The 25,250-nt window shown below is 41.6% G+C and overlaps 1 protein-coding gene across 3 annotated transcripts in view; it reads right to left on the bottom strand.

Annotated features, from left to right (window-relative positions):
• strn3 (striatin, calmodulin binding protein 3) overlaps nucleotides 1-25,250 on the bottom strand; it is a 174,652-nt gene that overhangs the window by 77,644 nt on the left and 71,758 nt on the right. For all 3 annotated transcript variants that reach the window (XM_059956184.1, XM_059956193.1, XM_059956202.1), the window contains exons 5-7: nucleotides 23,035-23,211; nucleotides 18,999-19,164; nucleotides 15,719-15,854 (exon numbers count right to left, since the gene is read on the bottom strand). In XM_059956184.1, the coding sequence (XP_059812167.1) occupies nucleotides 15,719-15,854; nucleotides 18,999-19,164; nucleotides 23,035-23,211 (479 nt within the window). The remainder of the gene's footprint in view (nucleotides 1-15,718; nucleotides 15,855-18,998; nucleotides 19,165-23,034; nucleotides 23,212-25,250) is intronic.

Genomic DNA, 25,250 nt, shown 5'->3' on the forward strand with positions numbered 1-25,250 from the left:
GTAACCTCTGGCTAAAAGAAGAATTGGAACTGAACAGGATATTTAGAACTGAAGTAAACTCCGCCTTCAGCAGTTAGTTAAAAAAGCTGGCTTTTGCTAGTTCTTTCTTAATTAGCAGACAGACATTGAGAATTGATAAATGATATTGTACCCTCGTTTGTCTAGGGGAAGGGAGGACTCACTGATAAGGACAGGAATCAACATCTGTCTGTAATTAAGGCCTTGCAAAGGGAATAAATGATAAGGACTGGGCAGTACATCCGTCTATAATCAATCCTTGATTTAGCGGACTTCTTATCTCAGTAATTAAATTTTGCACTGCTTTGTGGGCGTACCAGTTCAAACAACATCTTGCAATAGTAATGTATGGGGCTTACTATGTATAAACATACGGCTGTAACCTGACTAAGGCAGTCCACTTGTCAGATGGTTGGCAGCACTGACATGCCTTCCCTTTGTCAACTGGGTCTCAAACTCCTGCAGGAGAGTGCACAATAAACTGTGGTGACGAGAAGCTGGTCTTCCAAGTTTTATTCAGATTCAACTTTAACATTTGGCATCACGAACAGGATCCCAATATAGGGAGTGACAAGCAGACTGGCAGAGTAAGCAGCTAGACCTCTCTGGGGACTGCAGAGACCGACCGGGCACCCAATAGGTATTTTACCTTTTGTCGCTCTCCGTTAGTTCCTTTGGAGCCTTACCCAAGGCTGATTACATACCTTGACAGGATCAGGAAAGAATCTGTCAGGAAACTTATAAGGTAAGCAAAATATTACTAAATGGGCAGCAGGTACCAAGCTGGGTAAATTTATTGATTGAGCAGGAGGCCTTGTGCCAGATAAATTACTTAGAGAACATGGGTCATGAGTGAGCCAGGAACAGCCCGACCCAATATGTGTGAAAGTTTTCCAGGCAAGGAAAAAACATAGAAACATAGAAAACCTACAGCACAATACAGGACCTTTGGCCCATAAAGTTGTGCCGAAAATGTCCCTATCTTAGAAATTTTCCCCATAGCCCTCTTATTTTACTAAGCTCCATGTACCTATCCAAAAGTCTCTTAAAAGACCCTATCGTATCTGCCTCCACCACTATTTCCAGCAGCCCATTCCATGGACTTACCACTCTCTGAGTCAAAAACTTATCCCCGACAACACCTCTGTACCTACACCCCAGCACCTTAAACCTGTGTCCTCTTGTGGCAACCACTTCAGCTCTGGGAAAAAGCCTCTGACTATCCACACGATCACTGCCCCTCATCATCTTATACACCTCTCTCAGGTCACCTCTCATCCTCTGTCACTCCAAAGAGAAAAGGCCGCATTCACTCAACCTGTTTTCATAAGGCATGCTCCCTAATCCAGGCAACATCCTTGTAAATCTCTGCTGCACCCTTTCTATGGCTTCCACATCCTTCCTGTAGTAGGTGACCAGAACTGAGCACAGTACTCCAAGTGTGGTCTGACCAGGGTCCTATATTACCTCTCGGCTCCTAAATTCAATTCCACGATTCATGAAGGCCAATAGACCACATGCCTTCTTAACCACAGCTTTGAACGTCATTTGGACTCGGACTCGAACCCCAAGATCCACATTGCCAAGAGTCTTACCATTAATACTATATTCTGCCATCATATTTAACCTACCAAAATGAACCACTTCACACTTATCTGGGTTGAACACCATCTGCCACTTCTCAGCCCAGTTCTGCATCTTATCAATGTCCCACTGTAACCTCTGACAGCCCTCCACACTATCCACAACACCTCCAACCTTTGTGTCATCAGCAAACTTACTAACCCATCCTTCCACTTCCTCATCCAGGTCATTTATAAAAATCACGAAGAGTGAGGGTCCCAGAACAGATCCCCGAGGCACCAACCTCCATGCAGAATATGACCCGTCTACAACCACTCTTTGCCTTCTGTGGGCAAGCCAGTTCTGGATCCACAAAGCAATGTCCCCTTGAATCCCATGCTTCCTTACTTTCTCAATAAGCTTGGCATGGGGTACCTTGTCAAATGCCTTGCTGAAATCCATATACACTACATCTACTACTCTTCCTTCATCAATGTGTTTAGTCACATCCTCAAAAAATTCAATCAGGCTTGTAAGGCACAACCTGCCCCTGACAAAGCCATGCTGACTATTCCTAATCCTATTATACCTTTCCAAATGATCAGAAATCCTGCCTCTCAGGATTTTCTCCATCAACTTATCAACCACTGAAGTAAGACTCACTGGTCTATCTCTACTCCCTTTCTTGAATAAAGGAACAACATCCGCAACCCTCCAATCCTCTGGAACCTTTCCCATCCCCATTGATGATGCAAAGATCATCGCCAGAGGCTCAGCAATCTGCTCCCTCGCCTCCCACAGTAGCCTGGGGTACATCTCATCCGGTCCAGGCAACTTATCCAACTTGATGCTTTCCAAAAGCTCCAGCACATCTTCTTTCTAAATATCTATATGCTCAAACTATTCAGTCTGCTGCAAGTCTGCACTACAATCACCAAGATCCTTTTCCATAGTGAATACTGAAGTATTCATTAAGTACCCCTGCTGTTTCCTCCATTTCGTTACACATTTTCCCAATGTCATACTTGATAGGTCCTATTTTTTCAACATCCTATCTTCTTGCTCAAAAGATTTGCAAAATGTTGAATGCAGCGCTGAATAAGAAATTGGGGATCAAAATGTGGCCACTGGGGGGAGCCTGCGATATTACCTCATGTGAACAAGCAGTAAATGTGATATGGAAAAAGAACTGTGAAAAGAAGTGGAAATTGCTGATAAAGGAATGTAAGGATAAGGAAGATGTAAAGTGGACCAGTACATTATTAGCAAGTTGGAGGAATTATGCTTGTGACAAAGGGATAGAGGTATATACGGCAGAAGGAATGCCAAAAAATTGGGAGACGTTAAAAGCGGAGTGTGAATGGGTGGATGGGCGCCAAAAACCAGAGCAGGAAAATGTAAGCAAACCAAGAGCAGCCTAGATAGGAGAGAAGGGCAGGAACATCAGTTCGAACTAATAGGAAAACAAGGGATACCAAACCCATGTTTGACATACCAACCTTGTTTGAGGACAGTGACCGTGATGAGGAGTGGGCACCCACCATACCAACCCCCACCTTACCAGGGGCCAAGTGCACCCAGTGCTCCCAAACCCCAATCCTCCCAGTATTCAGATACGGTAGCCGCTTGGGTAAACAGTAACAGCGGGGAAGAGGAGGCTCTCCAAATCCTGAGATCCAGAAAAGGAATACCGGGGATTATTCTGAGACAGGGAGGGAAGAGTCCAATAATACCCCAGAGGTAATGGTTCCACAAAGACAAGTGCCCACCCGAATGTTGCTTAATCCACAAGCAGCGGAGGAGGCACAGCCCTCAGTAATTCCTGTGTATGCATCAAGAAATGATCATGAATCAGGCCCCGTATAGAAAAGGAAAACCTGCACAGTTTGCTCAGTATGTCCACAGTACTACACAAATGTTTAATGCTACCCTGCAAGATTTATTCAGTCTGCATGATTCTCTCAGCTGATGAGGGGCAGAAATGGAAGGCAGAATTGAGATACCAAACCTATCAAGAGTTATTGGTGGGAATTCATAATGAGAATGAGCAGACAGAACAGATCATTCAAGCCTTGGAGAGGGCTCTCCAACAACCTGTAAACATTACTAAAGTACTTGAATACAAACATAAGCCTGAGACCCAACTACTGGGAGCAATTTGTGGCCTACTATGACACTTTCACAGGAAACCAAGCCTTTAATAATGGGAATCCATCCCCCCAGTTTAATGCTCTACTGCTCCAATGCTTACCAACTAAGTTAGCCAACATGATTAAAACAAATAATATGGATTGGGCTGACAATGACCGAAATCGAATGCGACGAGCTTTGACATATTATTAAGACCCAGCTTTCGAATCACGATCAACCCCGAAGGAGACTAATATTAAAGGTGAATATGTTTAGCGAGAAGAAGGATGCAGAGCAGGCTGTATCTGGGGATCCGAAATGGGAACAAAAACCTAGCAAGGGACAGGTGAGGAGAACAACCCATTTAGAAATTGACAAGCAAGGATGCTTCCTACCATGAGTACCACCCCTCAGGAAGAGCCCAATGTAATATTGCAAGTTGCTGGAATTCCAATTGCATTTATGATTGATACTGAGGCAACCACATCCACTCTTGATCAGGAAATAGTATCGGAAAAGGGATTCCAGCTATCAGGCGCTATAATCACTCTGCTTGGGTTCGAAGGCACGAAACGTACGTATTCATGTACCCAGCCACTGCAGGTGGAATTCCAGGATGACCCAGTGTGAGGTTTCATTTACAGTCACCACCAGTCTGGGACATCATCTAGCAGGGGGAGACTTGCTCTATCCGTTGGAAGTCGAGATTCTATGCACAGACAAGGGTATCACCCTGGGACTAGTGAACAATCAACTGCTTCCCCAGTTACCAACACCCCAGTGGTGGGCACTTAATCTGGACTTCACTTCATCTGAATCCCCTCTGCCAGTAGTTGACCCCCATGTGACCCTGTGCTATGACCCTATGGGGTGCGCCACTGAGGAAAGCAAATATTATGCATCCCTCGAGGACAGAAGTTCCCAGTCACGGTGACAGGAGAGGTTAAAGGAAGGGAGGGCAGTGCATTACTGGCCGAAGTTCCAGATTTCCTCTGGCGACAGACAGGACTGGTGGCTCCCCATACCACCGTTAGGGTTTGCCCTAGGTTCAAGCCAAAGAGCCTAGGGTTCCTTGCCAACACCCTGATGAAACAAGCCTCCAGCACCAAGGGAGAATGGCAAGATTTGCCCTTGGGCCAACTCTGATACTGGAAGGAGTTTTAAATATTGTCCAAACCCAAGACATTGTACCCCATCTCTGGGCAATTTCAGGCCATGAAGCTGGCCGCACCAACTGCCCCTCCCCAACGTCCGGATCACCATAAAAGGAGGACAGACTCTCCCATCCATTCTGCAATACCCCCTCAAGCCCAAGGCAACGTTTCATGAGGATGGAAGCTCTTTTGTGGATCCAGCAGGGAAACGATATTCTGGCTATATGATAATGACAGACAATGAAGTAATTGGGCAAGCCTCTTTTGAAGCAGCTGTCTCCTCCCAGAAAAGCTGTGCTTTTTGCTCTGACTCATGCCTGTACCCTAGCAACAGACAAAAGTGCGAATATTTACACAGACTCCCGTTATGCATTTGAAATTGTACATTACTACGGGGCTCTTTGAAAACATGGGGATTCTGGACTTCGTTTGGCCATCCCATTAGTAATGCCACCTTTGTAAACAACTTTCTCACCATTCTACAGCTACCTCAAGTTTTGGCTATTATCAAATGTGCAGCCCACACCCGCATGTCTGACCCAGTCACTGAAGGCAATGCTTTAGTGGACAAGACAGCGAAAAGTGCAGCACAATCCTAGGTAGTTGTAGTCCCCTCTTCCTGTCAAGCAACCTTTGTGACATGTGGGAGGTACGTACTTTTCAGGGGGACGCCTCTGAGGAGGAGCACAAACTGTGGTCCCAGTTGGGGTGCCAGAAAAGACCCCAGCTTAGGTACTTGAATCACCCCAGTGGGACAGGTTTGTGTTCTGACACAGTTTTTACCAATATCTACAAGTTGATTTTATTGATTTGCCTAGAGTACATTACTATAGATACTACTTAGTTATTTTAGATGTGTTTAATAGATGGATTGAAGCTATTCTAACTACCAATAATACTGCTATGACTGTTATGAAAGTATTATTACAGGAAATAATTCCCAGGTACAGCAGCTGAGCTCTGACAATGGCCCGCACTTTGTGGTGAAAGTAAACGAAGGAGTAAGTAACGAACTAGCTATCAAGCAACAATTTCACTGTGTACACCGTTCACCGGCCGTTGGCATAGTGGAAAGAGCCAATGGCACTCTGAAGAGTGAACTGGCCAAACTAACAGCGGAAACTGGACTCACTTGGTTGAAGGTCCTACCGTTAGCCCTATTCCACATGAGGGTTAGTTACCCCACAGAGGAAAACAGGGCTGTCACAAGTTGAAATCATTTATGGACGACCCATGAGGACATCCTGGGGACCAAGATCTTGTGTACCATGCTCCCAGAAATTCTACCAGCAAAATTGGATATGCCTACCTAAGGGGAAGAGATGGGGAAATATATATGCCAACTAACCAAACATTAAATTCACAGGTACGACGGGCTTACAAGGAAGAGAATTATCCCACAGAGAGGAGTGACTATCCCACCATAGAACCTGGGAATTCTGTTCTAATCAAGAACTGGGATTGAAGGAAACTCGGACCTCGGTAGAGACGGCCAGATGTTACTGACCACTCCCACAGCTGTGAAACTGAATGGGCAATCTTGGTGGATACATCGAACAGACTGTAAACATGTTACTAAAGGAATTGAGCAGAAGGACTCTCTTGGACTGAAGGAAAATGTATCGGTTGATAGTGGTGTTCGTGCTTATGTCTTTGAGAGGGCTCACCCCAGCGTCCAGGGACCCCCATGTTAACACCTTTCTGTCTCTCTGTCACACCTATGCCAAACAGGTAGAACTAGGGGCCTGCTGGGTTTGTGCCGAAATTCCGCAGCATGGTAAAACTATGATCCCAATGTCAGTAATCCCGCTCAACCAGAGAGAGGAACTCTCAGCCTGGGCTTTCTCAAATAACACCTGGGGAAGTGAGGTGACGAACTCTGGTCCAGTCAGAGAACACTGTGGCTGTCAGTGTTTTGAGGGATAGCATCTCAGGCCCCCACCAAACTGAACTTCCTATACTGGGAAACATGCATCCTGACCATACTTGCAGGTGCCCAGCAGTGGAGTAGTAAATGCCACCTGTTACTGTAAATTCCAGGGAGGGGAAGATGCAGTTTTTCTGGGAAATAGCAGCTGCACCACCTATACCACTGCAGACCCTCCCCAACCAGTAATTGGCACCCACTGGGTGTCTGGAAATCTGGCCTCTGTCTGGCTCCCAGGGGAAACTGCCAGTAGATGGGATCCACAAAGTCCCAGCAAAGGGTGGACCAGTTGTTGTTATCTAGCATATTCAGTACCCCACCTGAGAGTCATGGCCCAGCTGCAGGAGCACCTCCATTGGAACAGACTGCTGAGAGGTATAACTGAGACTGAAAGATTTTTAATAATTGTTTTTCCCTCCTATGGAGTAGCCAGGAATCAACGAAAGACAATCAATTTAGCAACAGCACTTGAGGAGCTGGCCAATGATACTGCAGTGGCCCTGACAGAAACACAGGCCCAAGTAACAGAAATATCCGCTGCAATGATTGCAATCCAGCAAACAGTCCTACAGAACCAGATGGCTCTTGATTTCATTCTGGCAGAGAAAGGAGGAACATGCGCCATTATAGGAAAAGGATGCTGTACCTACATATCCGATGAATCTAGTAACATATCGTCCCTTTCTGAGCATATAGCCCAGGAAATACAAAAGATTCATAATGTAGGACAGAGGTCGCATGGGTTTGGCAGTGGGACAGGATGGTGGTCGTTTGGGAGCTTCTTCGGGGATATCGGTGGTATACTATTACATTATGGAAGTATTGTACTTATTGCAATTGCTGTTATTCTTGTATTGCGATGCTTGTAGCCACTGGTGGCTAGCTGCTTCAGGCATGGGAACCAATTGTAACCTTTGGGCCCTGAGAGTTATCATGAAATGATAAAAAGGAGGGAATGAGGAATTTAAGATACATAAAAAATCATTCTGAACCTAAGTAACCTCTGGCTAAAAGAATAATTGGGACTGAACAGGAAATTTAGAACTGAAGTAAACTCTGTCTTCAGCAGTTAGTTAAAAAAGCTGGCTTTTGTTAGTTCTCTCTTAATTAGCAGAGAGACATTGAGAATTGATAATTGATAGTGTATCTTTATTTGTCTAGAGGAAGGGAGGACCACTGATAAGGACTGGACAGTACATCCATAATCAAACCTTGATTTAGCAGATTCTCTTATCTAAGACTTGGTCAACAGACTTGGTGAGCTTACCAGTTTAAGTAACATCTTGCAATAATAATGTATGGGGCTTACTATGTATAAATATACGGCTGTAACCTGACTAAGGCAGTCCACTTGTCAGATGGTCGGCAGTACTGACATGCCTTCCCTTCGACAACTGGGTCTCAAACTCCTGCAGGAGAGTGCACAATAAACTGTGGTGATGAGAAGAAGCTGGTCTCCATAGTTTTATTCAGATTCAACTTTAGCACCTGGACTGTGGCAGTTTTGGCCTGAAATGCTGACTCTTTATTCCTTTCAATAAATGCAGCTTGAACAGCTGAGTTCCTCCAGCATTTTGTGTATTTTGTATCTTTCTCTTGCAGCCTAGAGTTGAGTCTCTTGAGTGGTATGCCACGGGGATGTAAGGGCTCAACAATTCATAATTTTCATAAATAAGATGAAGGTACCAAAGGTGTGACTGTTAAACCATTTTCCCCCTCACCCCATTCATCTGCCATCTACCTCAAACCTCTCATGCCCTGACTAATCAAGTCTACCTATCAATCTCCACCTTAAGTACATCCAATGATGTGGACTCAAGTTTGTGGCAATGAATTCTGAATTCACCACTCTCTTGCTAAAGAAATTCCACCTCATATCCATTCAAGATGGACATCCCTCTATTCCGATAGTGTGCCCTCTCATCCTAGACTCCCCCACCATAACAAGCATCCTCTCCATATCCACTCTATCTAGGCCTCACAACATTCAATAAGTTTCAATGAGATTCCCCACCTCCCCATTCTTCCAGGGAGTACAGACCTGAAGCCATCGAATGCTTCTCATACAATAACCCTTTCATTCCTGGAATCTTTCTTGTGAACCTCCTCTGAACTCACACATTCTTACTTAGATAAGGGGCCCAAAACTACTCACACCATTCAAAGTGAGTCTTCAGTAGTGCCTTAAAGCCTCAGCATTACATCCTTGCTTTTATATTCTAGTCTTCTCAAAATTAATGCTAACGCTGTATCTCTTTTCCTCATCACCAACTCAACCTGTAAGTTAACCTTTAGGGAATCCTGCATGAGAGCTCTCAAGTCCCCTTGCACCTCAAATTTTTGAATTTTCTACCTGTTTAGAAAATAGTCTATACTTTTGTTCCTTCCAACAAAGAGCATGACTGTAACTTCCTGACATATTCCATCTGCCACTTCTTTGTCCACTTTCCCAATCTGGCTCAGTCCCTCTGCAGCTTCGCTGCTTCCTCAACACAACCTACCCCTCCACTTATCTTCATATAATCCACAAACTTGGCCACAAAGCCATCAATTATGTCATCCAAATCACTGGCATTAACATAAAAAGAAGTGGTCCCAACAGTGATCTCTCCTGAACATCACTCGTTACTAACGAGAAAAGTTCCCTTTATTTCCACTCTTTCCACTCCTGCCAATCAGCCAATCCTCTATCCATGCTAGTTTCTTTTATCTTGTTAAACAGTTTTTTGTGTGCAGCACCTTGTCAAAGGCCTTCTGAAAATCCAAGTGCACAATATCCACTGATTCTCCTTTGTCTATCCTGCTTATTTCTTCAAAGAATTCCAATATATTTGTCAGACAAGATCTTCCCTCAAGTCAACCAAGTTGATTTTGGCTTATTTTATCAAGTGCCTCCAAGTACCCAGAGACCTCAGGCTTCACAATTGAATCCAACATCTTGCAAACCAATGGCTTATAATTTGCTTTCTTCCTTCTTCTTGGGGAACCATCTAACAATGCCATTTGGGTTGATCTTAAAAGAAAGACAGGGATGGTCAGCTTTGTAGTGCTCTATTACAGACCTCCCCCACCCCCCGCCCCTGCCACCCAATAGTCAACAGGAGCTTGAGGAGCAGATGAGTTAAAAGTGTGCACATAGTTGTGAGAATAATAGGCTATTGCCAGTAGGAGATTTCCATTTTCGTGATATAGATAGGGCCACTCAGAATATAAAAGGATTGGGTGGGGCAGAATATATTCAGTGGGTTCAAGAATTTCCTTTAAATAATATATAGAGGAACCTACTTGGGAAGGTGCAATACCGGACCTCTTCTTACGGAATAAGGTGGACTAAGTAACTGAAATAGCAGTTGGAGAGCACTTTGGGCTCTGTGACCACAACTCAATGAGTTTTCAAATAGTTATGGAAGAAGAACAACTCCATAGGTTAAAGACCTGAACTATAAGAAGGCTAATTTTGAGGACATTAAGGTGGGATTTAACTGGGTTGGGCAGGTGATTATTTAAAAGCAAAGGAACATATAGCAAGTGGAAGCTTGTAAGTGGGTCACATCAAGTGCCCAGAAGCCATTAGATGGACTTGGCAGAGAGGATTAAAGTTAAACACAAGAGATACTGCAGGTGCTCACAGCTGATGTCTTGGGCTGAGACGGTTGTTCAGGACTGGAAAATAGGAGCAACTTGAAGGTGATAGTTGAAGCCAACTAAGTGGGAAAGGTTCCAGGTTGTGGAAAGGAAGATCTTCAGTTATATTAACAGTAAAAGGTTGACGAGGGAGATATTATGGTAGATCCTTTGAAACATCATCCAGACCATATCTGTCAGCAGCACACATTGATGGCTGAGATGTTTAATGTCTACTTCCCTTCAGTGTATACCAAGGAGAATATCATAGATACTACAGAAATTAAGGTAATAAGTGAAGTCTTGTATCATATGCATATCGCAAGGAAGGAAATACTGTATACGCAGTTTTGAAGCACATTAAGTTAGGCAAATCCTCAAGTTTACCATGCACACTTCCTGACCTCATGGGAGGTCAGGGAAGAAACTGTGGAAGCCTTTGAAAGAGATATTTGCTTAGTCATCAGCCATTGGAAAAGCTTCAGAAGACTGAAGGCTGGCTATTGTTGTTCTACTGTTCAAGAAGGGTAGCCAGGACAGACCAGGAATGTACAGAACATTGAGTCTGACTTCAGTTTAAGGAAGTTACAGGAGGGAATTCTCAGAGACAAAATCTATCAGCACTTGGATAGTTAAATCTCCAGCATTTTGTGTGTTACTTGGATACTCAAGGTCTGATCAGAATAATCAGCACAGTTTTGTGGGAGTTCATGTCTGATGGACCTTTTGGAATTTTTCAAAGAAATAACTGAAGAGCTGCAAGAAAATGTTTGTGAACTCTTTGCAATTACCTGGTTTTCTGCATTAATTACTCATAAAATATGGTTCAATCTTCATCTAAGTCATAATAATAGAGAAACACAATTAGCCTACACTAATTTTCAGATGGCATTTGATAAGGTCCCACATGGGAGATTGGTGGGTAAAATCAAAGCTCATGGCATTGGGGGGAAGACATTGACATGGATAGAAAACTGGTTGGCAGATAGAAAGCAAAGGGTAGCAGTGAATGGGTGTTTCTAGGAATGGTAGGTGGTGACTAATGGGGTGCCACAGGGCTCGGTATTGGGACCACAGCTGTTTACGATTTATGTCAACAATTTAGATGAAGGCATTGAGAATAACATCAGCAAGTTTGCTGATGATACTAAGCTGAGTGGCAGTGTGACGTGTGATGAGGATGTTAGGAGAATTCAGGGTGACTTGGATAGGTTGGGTGAGTGGGCAGCTACTTGGCAGATGACGCTTAATGTGAATAAGTGTGAGGTTATCTACTTTGGGAGTAAGAACAGGAAGGCAGATTATTATCTGAGTGGTGTAGAGTTAGGTAAGGGAGAAATACAAAGAGATCTAGGAGTCCTTGTTCATCAGTCACTGAAGGTGAATGAGCAAATGCAGCAGGCAGTGAAGAAGGCTAATGGAATGTTGGCCTTTATTACAAAGGGAATTGAGTACAAGAGCAAGGAAATCCTCTTGCATTTTTACGGGGCCCTAGTGAGACCACACCTGGAGTATTGTGTACAGTTTTGGTCTCCAGGGTTAAGGAAGGACATCCTGGCTGTAGAGGAAGTGCAGCATAGATTCACAAGGTTAATTCCTGGGATGTCAGGACAGTCTTACGCAGAGAGGTTAGAGAGAATGGGCTTGTACACACTGGAATTAAGGAGATTGAGAGGGGATCTGATTGCAACATATAAGATTATTAAGGGATTGGACAAAATCGAGGCAGGAAATATGTTCCAGATGCTGGGCGAGTCCAGTATCAGAGGGCATGGTTTGAGAATAAGGGGTAGGTCATTTAGGACAGAGTTGAGGGAAAACTTCTTCTCCCAGAGAGTTGTGGGGGTTTGGAATGCACTGCCTCGGAAGTGCCAATTCTCTGGATGCTTTCAAGAAAGAGCTAGATAGGTATCTTATGGATAGGAGAATCAAGGGATATGGGGACAAGGCAGGAACCAGATATTGATAGTAGATGATCAGCCATGATCTCAAAATGGTGGTGCAGGGTCAAAGGGCCGAATGGTCTACTTCTGCACCTATTGTCTAGTGTCTAATATTCACACATACTATTGTACTTTTCATGCCTTTATTGAACACACTGTTTAATCACAGTTCAAGTAAGCAGACCCTTGTATTTAGTAACTCATTTAGCAGCAATAACCTCCACCAAACATTTCCTGTAATGGCTAATCAAACTTGCACAATGGCAAGGAAGAATTTTAGACCATTCCTTCATACAAAACTGTTTCAATTCATCAATATTTCTGGGATACCTTACAAGAACAGTTCTCTTCAGCACATGCCACGGCATCTCAACTGGTTTAAGGTCTGGACTCTTGACTTGGTCATTCGAAAACACAAATGTTATTCTTTTTAAACCATACTGTTGTTGATTTACTCTTGTGTTTCGGTTCATTGTTTTGTTGCATCATCTAACTTCTATTAAGCTTCAGGTGAGGTACCACTACCCCGACATTCTCTTATTAAATGTCTTGATACAATTTTGAATTCATTGCTCCCTCAACGACTGTCCAGGCCCTGAGGCAGCATATCAGCCCCAAACCATGATGCTCTTTCCACCATGCTTCACAGTTGGGATGATGTTTTTGTGTTGGCATGCAGTGCCCTTTTTCCTCCAAACAGAAACAATGTGCATTTCTGCAAAAACGTTCAACTTTTGTCTCATCTGCTCACAGAACATTGTCCCAGAAGCATTGTGGAACATCCAGGTGGTCTTTTGCAAACTTAAGAAATGCAGCAATGTTTTGTTTTGGAGATCACTGGTTTCCTCTGTGGTGTCCTCCCTTGAACACCATTCTTGTTCTGTGCTCTTCTTATAGTGGACACGTGAACAAAGACTTTACAAGTTCTAGAGATTTCTGCAGATTTTTTTGCTGTTATCCTTGGGTTCTTTTTCACTTCCTTCAGCATTCCACGTTGCATTTTTGCAGTATGCCCACTCCTAAGGAGAGTAGCAACAGTACTGAATTTCCTCCATTTGTAGACAGTTTCTCTTACTGTGGACTGATGAACACTCAGATCTTTAGAAATTGTAGCCTTTTCCAGCTTTATGCATCTCTACAATTCTTCTTGTCTTAATGAAGGCATGGTGCACATAAACAGATCTTTCTTGAGAAGAGGAGGCTCTGTCAGTAACCTGACTTTGTCTTTTTAATACAGTATAACACCTCTACAACCCACACCTCTAACCTCATCTCATTGATTGGAACACATGACTCCAAATAGCTTTTGGAGAAGGCATTACCCCAGAGGTTCACGTACCTTTTGGAACTTATACTGTGATTGTTTAAGTGGTACATTCAATATTGACGAGAAGTAGTACAATTGTTTGTGCTTTATTAGTTTAGGCAGATTGTGTTTGTCTATTATTGTGGCTTAGATGAAGATCAAGCTACATTTTATGAGTAACTAATACAGAAAATCAGGTAATTGCAAAGGGTTCACAAAGTTTCTTTTGCAACTGAAATTAAAGATAGGGCAGAGGATATTGTCTACCTGAACTTTAGTGAGGCCTTTGTCAATGTCTTGCATGGCAAGCTGATTTGGAAGGTTTAGGTCGCTTGGATTCAAGGGGAGCTAGTGAATTAAGATTCAGAATTGGCTTGATGAGAGGAAGCGAGAGAGTGATGGTTAAAAGTCAATTCTCCAACTGAAGACTTGTGACTCATGGGGTGCGTCAGTGTTGGGACCTCTGTTATTGATTATTTAAGTAAATGATTTGGATGTGAATGTACATGGCATGATTAGCAAGTTTGCTGATGATACCACATTAGGGGTTCTGGTTGAAAATGAAGCAGGTTACAATGAATTCCAAAGCAACCTTGTTCAGTTATGGAGATGGACTAAGGAATTGCAAATGGATTTCAACTCTGATGTTTATGAGATGATGCATTTTGGACATTCAACCCAGAGTAAGACTTATACAGTGAATGCCAGGGTACTGATGAATGTTGTGGAATAAAGGGACCTGGAAGTACAAACACACAGCTTACCGAAAGGGGCTGCACAAGTTGACAGGGTGGTGAAAAAGGCACTTAGAATGCTGGCCTTCTCCAGTCAGGAGATTTTTAGGAGCAAGGACATTATATTACAGTTAAACAAGTTGATGGTGAGGTTTTGTATACAATTTTGGTCACACTGTTACAGGAAAGATACTGTCAAGTGGAAAGAGTGCAGAACAGATTTTCAAGAATGCCATACGGACTACAGGGCCTGATTTATAGAGAGAGATTGGCCACATTAGATTTTTATTCCCTGGACCACAGAAGAATGAGGGGTGATCTAACAGAAGTTTATAATATTATGAAGATTATGAATGAGCTGAATATTCATCATCTTTCCTCAGGGTGAGGGAGTCAAAACTATAGGGCACTGATACAAGAGGAGAGAGTTTTAAGAGACCTGAGAAGTAACTTCTTTACATAGAAGGTACTGAGTACCTGAAGTGACAGTAGGGGAAGTGGTTGAGGCAGGTACAATTATAAAAATACATCTGGAAAGGTACTTGGGGAGAAGAGGGGAAGGTGACAGGATGCTTCGACGGTTATGGGCTGAACACTGGCAACTGAGGCCTGCTAGAGTGGCTGCTGCAGTTAGCATTGTCCATTTGGTGCAAAGGGCCTGCTTCCATGCTGTATTATGGTTACGCCTTGTAGATGCTGTAAATTTAGAAAATGATCCAATTGTCCTGGACTCTAATTTACTCTAGTCACAACAGTTATATAGCTGATCCCACCTAATAATGTTTAAACCTCCTCCCAAATCATGTTGGGAATCATAAGACAGTAGCAGCAATGAATGTCATATCAGGTTTTCTACTCGGAGATGGTCATCACAGTCCACTATCAACCCAAGCCATAATCTTGCCCATACTGTGTATACACAGGTGATGACACACATTGTACAAGCTATATCATTACTCAAGAAATTGGAAGTGAAGCTGAATCTTATGAAGAAGGGAAAATTTTCATGAAACTGATGATTGTTTGCATAAAAATATTAATGTTAAACCCTCTGTTTCAATACAAGCACAATTTCTTGACCTTAATGAAGCTGAGCTGTAAAGAAAAACTCTAGAACTTTTCATCTTTCTGTGACACAGCAAATAAACTCAATCATGTCACATTACACTAAATCAATGCCGAAGATCTAATTATAAAACTATTGGTAACACTGTCAGAAGACTAATTGGAACTTAGATGAACATTAATAAATACAATATCGCACACAACACAATGGCCAGGCATGTGCAATTAGTTATCAACTTTACAAATTTCCTTACCCCATTCTGTTCCATCGCCAGAGCTTCGAGCTTCCCCAGCTCCTTCGCCATCTTCAGCAGATACTAAGAAATCAAACTCTTTCAAAGCCTCTTCAGTGTCATCAGGCAAATCAGTGGCTAGCCCTTCATTACCAATCTAGAAATTCCAAAATATTGATCATTTTAAAATTATTACTGTCCCAGCCAAAAGCCTGCTCTGCAATTTAAAGTGCCAGCTGATACCATTTTAAGGGTTTAACATATGGCATTGATATTTTTATTAATTAGAAAGTTAATTTTCAAAACACCTCGGAAGATCTCAAAGAAACATATAACAGAAAACTTCATGTAAGGATGGAGAATCTGAGAACTATTCGAGAACAAGAACTTCAAAACAGCAAAGTGAACAAACACTATAACTAATTACTGTTGTTATATTATCTCTCTATTAACTACTTGTTTTGACACCAACAGAAATAAACATCACAGTGTAATCATATAGTAATTCAATGCAAAATGTTAAATATGAAGTAAAATACAATTCCAAAGAACAAAAAAATCTTTACTATTCTGAAGTGCCATGAGAAATATCAGGAACAAGGTCGATGAATTTAGAACTGGTGGGAACATGGAACTACAAAGTTGTGCCCATGACAGAGGCTGGACTGGCTGCTGGATGTTCTGGTGTTTAGATGTTTCAGAAAAAGAGATGAAAGAGGAGAGAGGAGCGTAGCATTGGTAATAAAGGATAGTATCACTATGGCAGAAAGGATGCTCTGGAGGAATTGTTGACTGTGTCAGTGTGGGTGGAAGTCACACATAGGAAGGGAATAATCACTCTTTTGGGAGTATTCTAAAGACCCCTCAATAGCAAAAGATTCACTGAAGTACAGTTGGGAGGCAGATTTTGGTAAGGTGCAAAAGTAACAGGGTTGTTTGTCAAGGGTGACTTCCGCTTCTCTATTATTAACTCTCCTTAGTGCAAAAGGTTCAAATCAGGTTGATTTGTTCAGTGAGTCCAGGAAGGACACTTGACACAGTATACAGACAGGCTGACAAGAGGAGAGGTTATACTGGATCTAATATTAGATATGACTGGACAGGTGACAGATCTCTCAGTGGGTGAGCATTTTGGAAATAGTGCCCACAAATTCCTGGCCTTCAGCATAGCCTTGGACCGGATTGGAGCAAGCGGCACGGAAAAGTATTTAGCTGGGGAAGGGTGAATTATGATGCTATTAGGCAGGAACCTGGGAGCAAAACTGGGAACGAATATACTCAGGGAAATGCACAACGGATATGTGGAGGTTGTTTAGGGAGCATTTGAATGGGGTTCTGAATACATTTTGTACTATTGAGGCAGGGAAAGGATAGTAGGGTGAAGGAACCATGAGATATGAAACATCAGTTAAGAAGAGAGAAGTATACTTAAGGGTTAGACAGCAAAGATCAGACAAGACTTTTGAGAGCCAGAATGGAGATTACAAATAGACTTAGGAGAGCTGGAAGGGGACATGATTAAACCTTGGCTGGAAGGATACAGGAACATTCCAAGGTGTTCCACATGTGAAGAACAGGAGGATGATTAGGGGAGCATAGAATTGATCATCTGCCTTAAGTCAGAGAAGGTATGGGAGGCCCATAATGAAAAGTTTGCTTCAGTATTCACCATTGAGAGGGATGTTGATGTCTGTGAGGACAGCATAAACACACTGATATGCCAGAACATGCTGATTTTAAGATAGAGGATGTGCTGGAACTTTTGAAAAGTATTACGATAGACAAAACTCCAGGATCAGGCAGGATATACCCTAGGTTACTATGGGAAGTGAGAGAAGAGACTGCTGTGCCTTTGGCAATGTTCTTTATGTCCTCATTAGATAAAGCTGTAATGCCAGAGGATTGAAGGGTAGTAAATGTTAACCCTCCATTCAAGAAAAGTAATAGGGATAACCCTGGGAATTATAGACCAGTGAGGCTTACTTCATTGGACTATTTGAAAGTATTCTTAGAGTATGGATTTACAAATATTTGGAGAAGCATGATCTGGAAGAGTCAAAATGAGGAGGACAGGTTGTGCCTTGTGAGCTTGACTGAATTCTTTGAGGATGTGACAAAGCACATTGATGAAGGCAGAGCAGTGGATGTTGGGTATATGGATTTCAGTAAGACTCCTTCAGAAAGTCAGAAGCATAGCATCTAGGGGAAATTGCCTGTTTGGATTCAGATCTAGTGGTAGCAGATGGAGCATATTCTGCCTAGAGGTCGGTGACCAGTGGTTTCTGCAGGAATCTGTTCTGGGACCTCTATTCTTCATGATTTTATACACAACTTGGATGAGGAAGTGCCGGGTGGGTTAATACATGTTCAGAAGATAAAATTAGTGGTGTTTCGGTATAGTGTATAAAGTTGTTGTGAATAGTGTCTGATAAGATGCAGAGCTGAACTGAGAAATGGCAATGGAGTTTAATCCAGAAAAGTGTGAAGTAGTTCCCTTTGAAGGTAGAATGCAGGGTTTAATCCCAGGATTTTTAGCGGTGTGGACAAACAGTGTGATTTGGAGTTCACACCCATAAGTCCCTTAAAGTTACAGTGCAAGTTGAGAGTTGTTAAGGTGCATGGAGTGTTGGCCTTCAATTGTTAAGGGATTGACTTCAAAAGCCAAGAGGTAACATTGCAGCTCCATAAAACTCTGATTAGATCGTACTTGGAGTATTGTGTTCAGTTCTGGTTGCCTTATAGAAATGATGTGGAAACTTTAGAGAGGGAGTAGAAAAAATTTACCAGGATGCTGCCTGGATTAGGGAGCATGTCTTATGAGGATAGTTGCGTGTACCAGAGCTTTTCTCTTCAGAAAGAGGATGAGAGGTGACTTGATAAGAGATGTACAAGATGATATGAAACAGGGAAAGAGTGGACACTCAGAGACATTTTCCCCAGGCAGAAATGGCTAATATGAGGGGACATAACTTTAAGGTGATTGGACAAAAGCAAAAGGGGGGTGTCAGAGGTAAGGTTTTTTTTCAATACTGTGAGGGAGGTGGCTGGAACGCACTGCCATGTATGGTACAGGCAGATACATCAGGAACATTTAAGACACTCTTAGCTGTGCACAGTTATGAAAGAAAAATGTAGAAAAGTTAGATTGATCCTAGAGTAAGTTAAAAGGTCGATACAACATCATGGGCTGAAGAGCCTGTAGAGTGCTGTACTGATCTATAATCTTACAATGCACATACATTCTATACAAAGTTGTGCAAGTCCCCCAAAGACAGTAGCACAATAAGATTTAAATAATTACTTTATGCTTCTTGTTTATTCTGTGCTTTTCTTTGCTGTCTGTGATATCTTCTGCCATTTCACCATCTTCTTCATCATCATCACTGTCGTCATCTGTGTTTTCTAAGAAATTAAATGTTTCAAGAACAGCCTCAGCTAAGCCACCTCTTGGCTTATCTCCAGCATTCCTATATATAGAAGAGTATAGAAAAAAATTAGCAATATCCAAAGAGAGTGCTGGTATTAAGAAATTAATTTCATAAAGCAAGTTAACCGCTTACAACATATTTCACAATTTCTTAATATTGTATCCTTTCCTCTCAATAGCAACATAAATTTAAAGTTTGAATACATGATGCAGCAGAAATCAAAGGTAACTACTTTTTCTGCTGTTACTCTTCCCCTGTTCTAAATTTGCCCTTCCTAAAAACAGATCTATAAACTGCTGGACCAGTATTCTCCATAACAGTGTGCTCTTTGGTGAAACAGGTGAAATAAATGCAATCTGAATTTGAACATGAGCCAAATCTGTCATTAAGCTCTTTGATTCAAAGATGTTCAATCCAACTACTTTAATATTCAAAATGTTTTATAAAATCTAATCCAAATATGAATGCTTGTGTGATCACATTAACAAACTACAAATATGTAGTTTGAAACAAAGGAGCATGATTTCAAAGACTTGTAGAACAGAGGACATGTCAGGAAGTGACAAAGTCATCGAGGGATTTAAACCAATACAGGTTTTAGAATCAATACATTGTTTTTCTTTGAGCATCTCACCTTTCTGCAATCCTTCACTACTTTGTAATTCTCAATTTTCTATTTGCCCATAAATACTTTACAAGATTCCAAGATACAAGCAAATCAACAAATAAGAATGACAAAAGTCTTGAAGCAAGCTTAAAGTTAACAAAAGTATTCTATAGGAAAATGTTTAGAAGAAGATATATGGGGCAATTCAGAATATAGTTAATTGAAATGATTCAAGAATGTTCTCAAAGCTTCTATAAAGAAGTACAATATCCCCAATGACTCCTGAGAATCTGTAGCTCAAACAATTTTGGATTGGCAGTGAAAACCTTGAGTTCATATGTCAGGACCACAAAAAAGGCAATGCAAACACCAGTTGCAGATAAACCTTCTCACAAACACACCCACCTACCTCATCTTGTCAAGTATCTACTGCTCCAACAATGGAAGAGTCTTTGACAGTGAAATATATATTAAGTCATACATGTATGTGGACTGAATGCAAGTGCTTTGTAAGTTGACCACCAACTTGTGTGTGGATTCTCCAGTGTAGAAGAGACCATGATTGTAAATACCGAATGTAGCAGATTAAAGATGCAACTGAATCACTTCTTCACCCTGAAGGACTGTTTGGGTTTTGGATGACAGGAAAGGTTGAGGACGAGTGCAAAGAAAAGAAGAATGGTTGGTGGGGATGGAAGAACAGATCAGAGAGTGTCAAAGCAGACCCATTAAAATGCTGAGATAGGGCAAGGTGCTGAGTGGTTGAATCTCTTCAAGTTGCTGGGATTTGCAAAGATTGTCTTAATGAAGGCAGAGGATAAAACATGATGATCAGCAGATCAGCAACATCTCATGTTGAGGAGGAAGACAAGTAGGAAGAACAAAACTGCAGGAAATAAGTGGAATATGGTCAAGGTGCCTGGAAAGTCACAGTTAAGAAAGATAACTCACAAACACCTGCGTGGAGAAACTTTATTTTGAAAAAGGCACAATAGAGAGAGGAACCAGGGAATGAAATGGGGCATCTAGAGGAGGCAGGATGGGAGAAAGTGGAATCAAGAAGCTGTGGGAGTCTGCTGGCTTGGAATGCACTTTTGGGATTAACTGATTCACTGATATAAAGATGGAGAGATCCAAGAAAGGAATGCAATGAGTCAGAGATGGACTAATTGAAAGTGAGAGTGGAAATTGGCAGCAAAGTAATAAATTTTTAAGCTCTGCAGGATGCAGGAAGCAGCACCAGTACAGCCTTTGATATATTGTTCAAAGCAAATTTATTATTAGAGTACATATGTGCCCTCTCGTGTTAGCCATTTCAGCTCTGGGGAAAAAGGCCTTTGACTATCCACACGATTAATGCCTCTCATCATCTTATACACCTCTATCAGGTCACCTCCCAACATTTTAAAGTGCTTGGAAGTAGGTACAGAGGAGATGACAGAGGTAAGTTTTTTTTTAAACCGCAGAGAGGGATGTGTGTGGAATGGGATGCCAGTGATGGTGGTGGAGATGGATACAAGTGTCCCCCATTTTTCGAAAGGTCGCTTTATGTCAACTCGCTGTTACAAAAGACCTACATTAGTTACCTGAATTCGCTAACAGAAGGTGTTTCCATTGTTATGAGAAAAGGCAGCGCACACCAAGCAGCCAAGTTCCTCCCCTGGCATTGCATTCTAGCCGGCATTGCTTAAATACGTGCCTGTGAGCATCTGTGCTTTATGTCGATTTATTTTGTGCATCTGTTAGCAAGATAAGTTCTAAGGTATCGGAAAAGCTTAAAAGAGCGCGTAAGGGTGTTACACTTTGCGTAAAACTAGGCATAATTAAGCGGTTCAATCGTGGTGAACAAAGTAAGGACATAGTGAGTTTGGCGAAGGGTTTGTGGAAGTTGACGAAGATGATGTTGAAGAGTTTTTGGCAACCCATGACCAAGAACTGAGAGATGAAGAGCTGATGAAGAGGAAAGGTTAACAATTGAAGCTGAGTGCAATAGCAAACAGCCCGAAAGTGAAGATGCCCAGGAACTTGACAGGAAGCAATTGCCTGAAATTTTTACTGCGATTGACAACGCTGCAATGATTGCAGAAAAGTATGACTTTAATTTTGAAAGGCTACGTAGGATGGTTTGAGTGCTTACAAAGAACTATATGATAGAAAGATGCGCAAGGCTAAGCAGTCAAGCATACTGTCGCTTTTCAAGCCTTCCACATCAGCCACAGAACACGATGAAACTCGACCTTCAACATTGAGGCAGACGACGATGAGTTGACACCCAGGTCTCCCACCACCCCAACCTCCGACAACTCAGCCTAACACACCATCATCAGTGTGCTCACTGTCTTCCCAATTTTGGTAAGTGAAACTACACTGTTCATACATTATTTCTACTTTATATAGGCTGTGTATTTTTATGCGTTATTTGGTAGCTTCATAGCTTAAAGGTCACTGGAAAGAGTGCTTCTGCTGGGAGTGCTTGCATGAGATTTTCGCTGCGGTGGACAGCGCAGCAATAATTGCAGGAAAGTATTCCTACATTATATAGGCTGTGTATTTATCAAATCATTCCTGCTTTTACTATATGTTACTGTTATTTTAGGTTTTATGTGTTGTTTGGCATGATTTGGTAGGTTATTTTTTGGGTCTGCGAATGGTCACAAATTTTCCCCATATAAATAAATGGCAACTGCTTCTTCACTTTATGATATCCTGGCTTATGAACCATTTCATAGGAACGCTCTATCTTCGAATAGCGGGGGAAACCTGTACAATAGGGTCTTTTAAGAGACTCCTGGACAGGTACATGGAGCTTAGAAAAATAGGAGGCTATGGATAACCCTAGGTAACTTCTAAAGTGAGTACATGTTCGGCACAGCATTGGGGACTGTGTTGTGCTGTAGGTTTTCTATGTTTCTAATACTCTGTAACATATAAATAAACTGAATTTAAAAAGTTAACAATGGGCCCCTGAAGGAACTCAAGTGGATCAGGCAACATCAGTGGAGTTAAATGGACAGTTGATGCTTTGTCCCTTTTGTTTACATATTTAAAAACCTCATTAAGTCTCCAAGAAGCGAGGTTTGTATGATGCTAACTTTAGTCATTGTACCAAAACAAAAACAATGTTGGGAGAAGAAAGACACATTGGAACACAGAACACCTATCCACTAGATTCTTCATACTTTTCACACAAAGCTATTCTTTCATCCTAAACTTCATCCAGTAAAGTACTCAAAGAGACTGATACTTAAGTGTTCCATCTGCATTTGAAGAATGACAAAATAATTAACAGTTTCATTTCTCACCTTTTAACATCTTGCACTTTTTGCTTAGATGGCGAGTCTCCCCCATTAATAATTTGTTCCAGATTCTTGGGCTCAACTGACCCATTCTGCTCAGAGCCAGTAAGGCCTAATAATGATCGCACTCTTTGTGATCGCACATCCAGAATTGTATCTGTGTAACCAACTTCCTGTAAATACCTGTGAAATTTGAAGTAAAATTGTCCAAGTTTCTGACTCCAACTTACATGTTTTGTTTGGCAATTATCTTACTTTCAGATTTTATATTAAACTATCTCACATTTTATCCTATACCTTTAAATTACTACTAATGAATATTGCTGATAAGTAATGCACATGAATGTTTACAGCAGAATATATTGATCAAAAATATGCCAACATTGCTAACAGCTTTATATGCTAACATTAAGAACATTTTACAAAGCTTGAACAGTTAACACTTCATTAGCTTAACTACAATTATTAAACACATCCTTTCACTACAGTTTTTCCAGTAACAGAAGTAGATTTATCAAAACACACATTCAAAATTGGATCACGCTATCCCAGGTTACAAATACCCAACTTACAGGGACATGTACATATAAGCAAACTTCCATAGCATTATGAAATTCAAAAGACTGACATACACACAAACATTTATTTCTACAAATAACAGAACTAGTCATTGTTCTTCCTTATCAATCTTTGATGCCATATATTACAAAAATTGTCTGGGGGGGGGAGGGGTATGGTTACTACAGTGCCTTGAAAAAGCATTCAGCTTCCACAACTATTTTCACACCTTGCCGTCTCATTTTCTAAATTTAAGATATAGTCAGCCCTCCTTATCCGCGGGGGATTGGTTCCGGGACTCCCCCCCCCCCCCCCGATACCAAAAAACGCAGATGCTCAAGTCCCTTATTTAACCTAAGTCGACAGTCTTTAGAACCCAGCAGAACACCGGACTTTATTTAACCTGTCTCAGTGCAGTGGACTTTAGGACCCGGCGCAGCTTTGAATCCACAGTGTTTCTGTTCACGAAAATAATCACAGTCACGATTGAAAATAAAGTGGAAGTAATAAAGCAATCCGAAAGAGGTGAAACGCCATCGGTTATTGGAAAAGCGTTAAGAGTACAGTCGGTCAACGATCAGAACAATTTTAATAGAACATATGAAAGGCCCTGCCCCGATGAAAGCTACAATTATTACTAAGCAATGCAGTGGTTTATTGAAATACATATGTTTCTTAAGTGTTTTATATGCACAGAAAGGTAGAATATATACTACATACTAAGACAAACGTTTTACTAACTGACGCTACATAATAATGGATGAACCTGTTCCACCTTAAAATCCAACTCAAAGATGGACTCAGGAACGGAACTCGTTCATAACCCAGGGACTGCCAGTACTTTAAAATCATCTCTAGATTGCTTATAATACCTAATACAATGTAAATGCTATGTAAATAGTTGTTATACTGTATTGTTTAGGGAATAATGACAAGAAAAAGTAGTCTGTACATGCTCAAAGAAAGAGCACTGGAGAGAGAACTTCCGGGTTTTCCCGATCTGCGGTTGGTTGAATCCGCACATGTAGAACCTGCGGATAAGGAAGGCTGACTGTACATTGAAGTAGGATTTTTTGAGCTGACCTACAAAATACTGTGCAGCATTTCAAATCAACAGAAAAATTCCAAATCCTGTCAGCAATTGACTAAAAATTAAAAAACAACATTGTAAGACTGAAACGGTATTCATCCCCTGTTATTACGCAAATTTTCCTCAGGTCGTATTGTATATCACCAATTTGTTGATGTAGAATATTGGAGGATCAGCTTTTTACAATGAATTCATAAGAATAAACAACCCCTCTCTCTGTTAGGTCTAACAGTGTGGCAGATTTTTAACAGACCAAACCAAAATGAAGACAAAAGAGCATTCAAGACAAGTTAGGGAAATAATAATACAGATGTCCAAAACCAGAGAAGGGTACGAGACCATCTCAAAGGCACTGAGCATTACCCCGGAATGTCTTATAGTCAGATGAGACAAAGTAGAACTTTTTGGCCTCAACACTATAAGCGGTACATGTAACATAAATCTAATACAGTACTGTGCACCAGTCAGGTAACAACATCCCTATGGTAAAGTGTGATGGAGGTAGTATCATGCTATGGTGATACTTTTCAGTGGCAGGGACAGGAAATCTGGTTAAGATGGCTGGGAAAATGCA

Source organism: Hypanus sabinus, chromosome 2, assembly GCF_030144855.1.
Source record: "Hypanus sabinus isolate sHypSab1 chromosome 2, sHypSab1.hap1, whole genome shotgun sequence".
Lineage (NCBI taxonomy): Eukaryota > Metazoa > Chordata > Chondrichthyes > Myliobatiformes > Dasyatidae > Hypanus > Hypanus sabinus.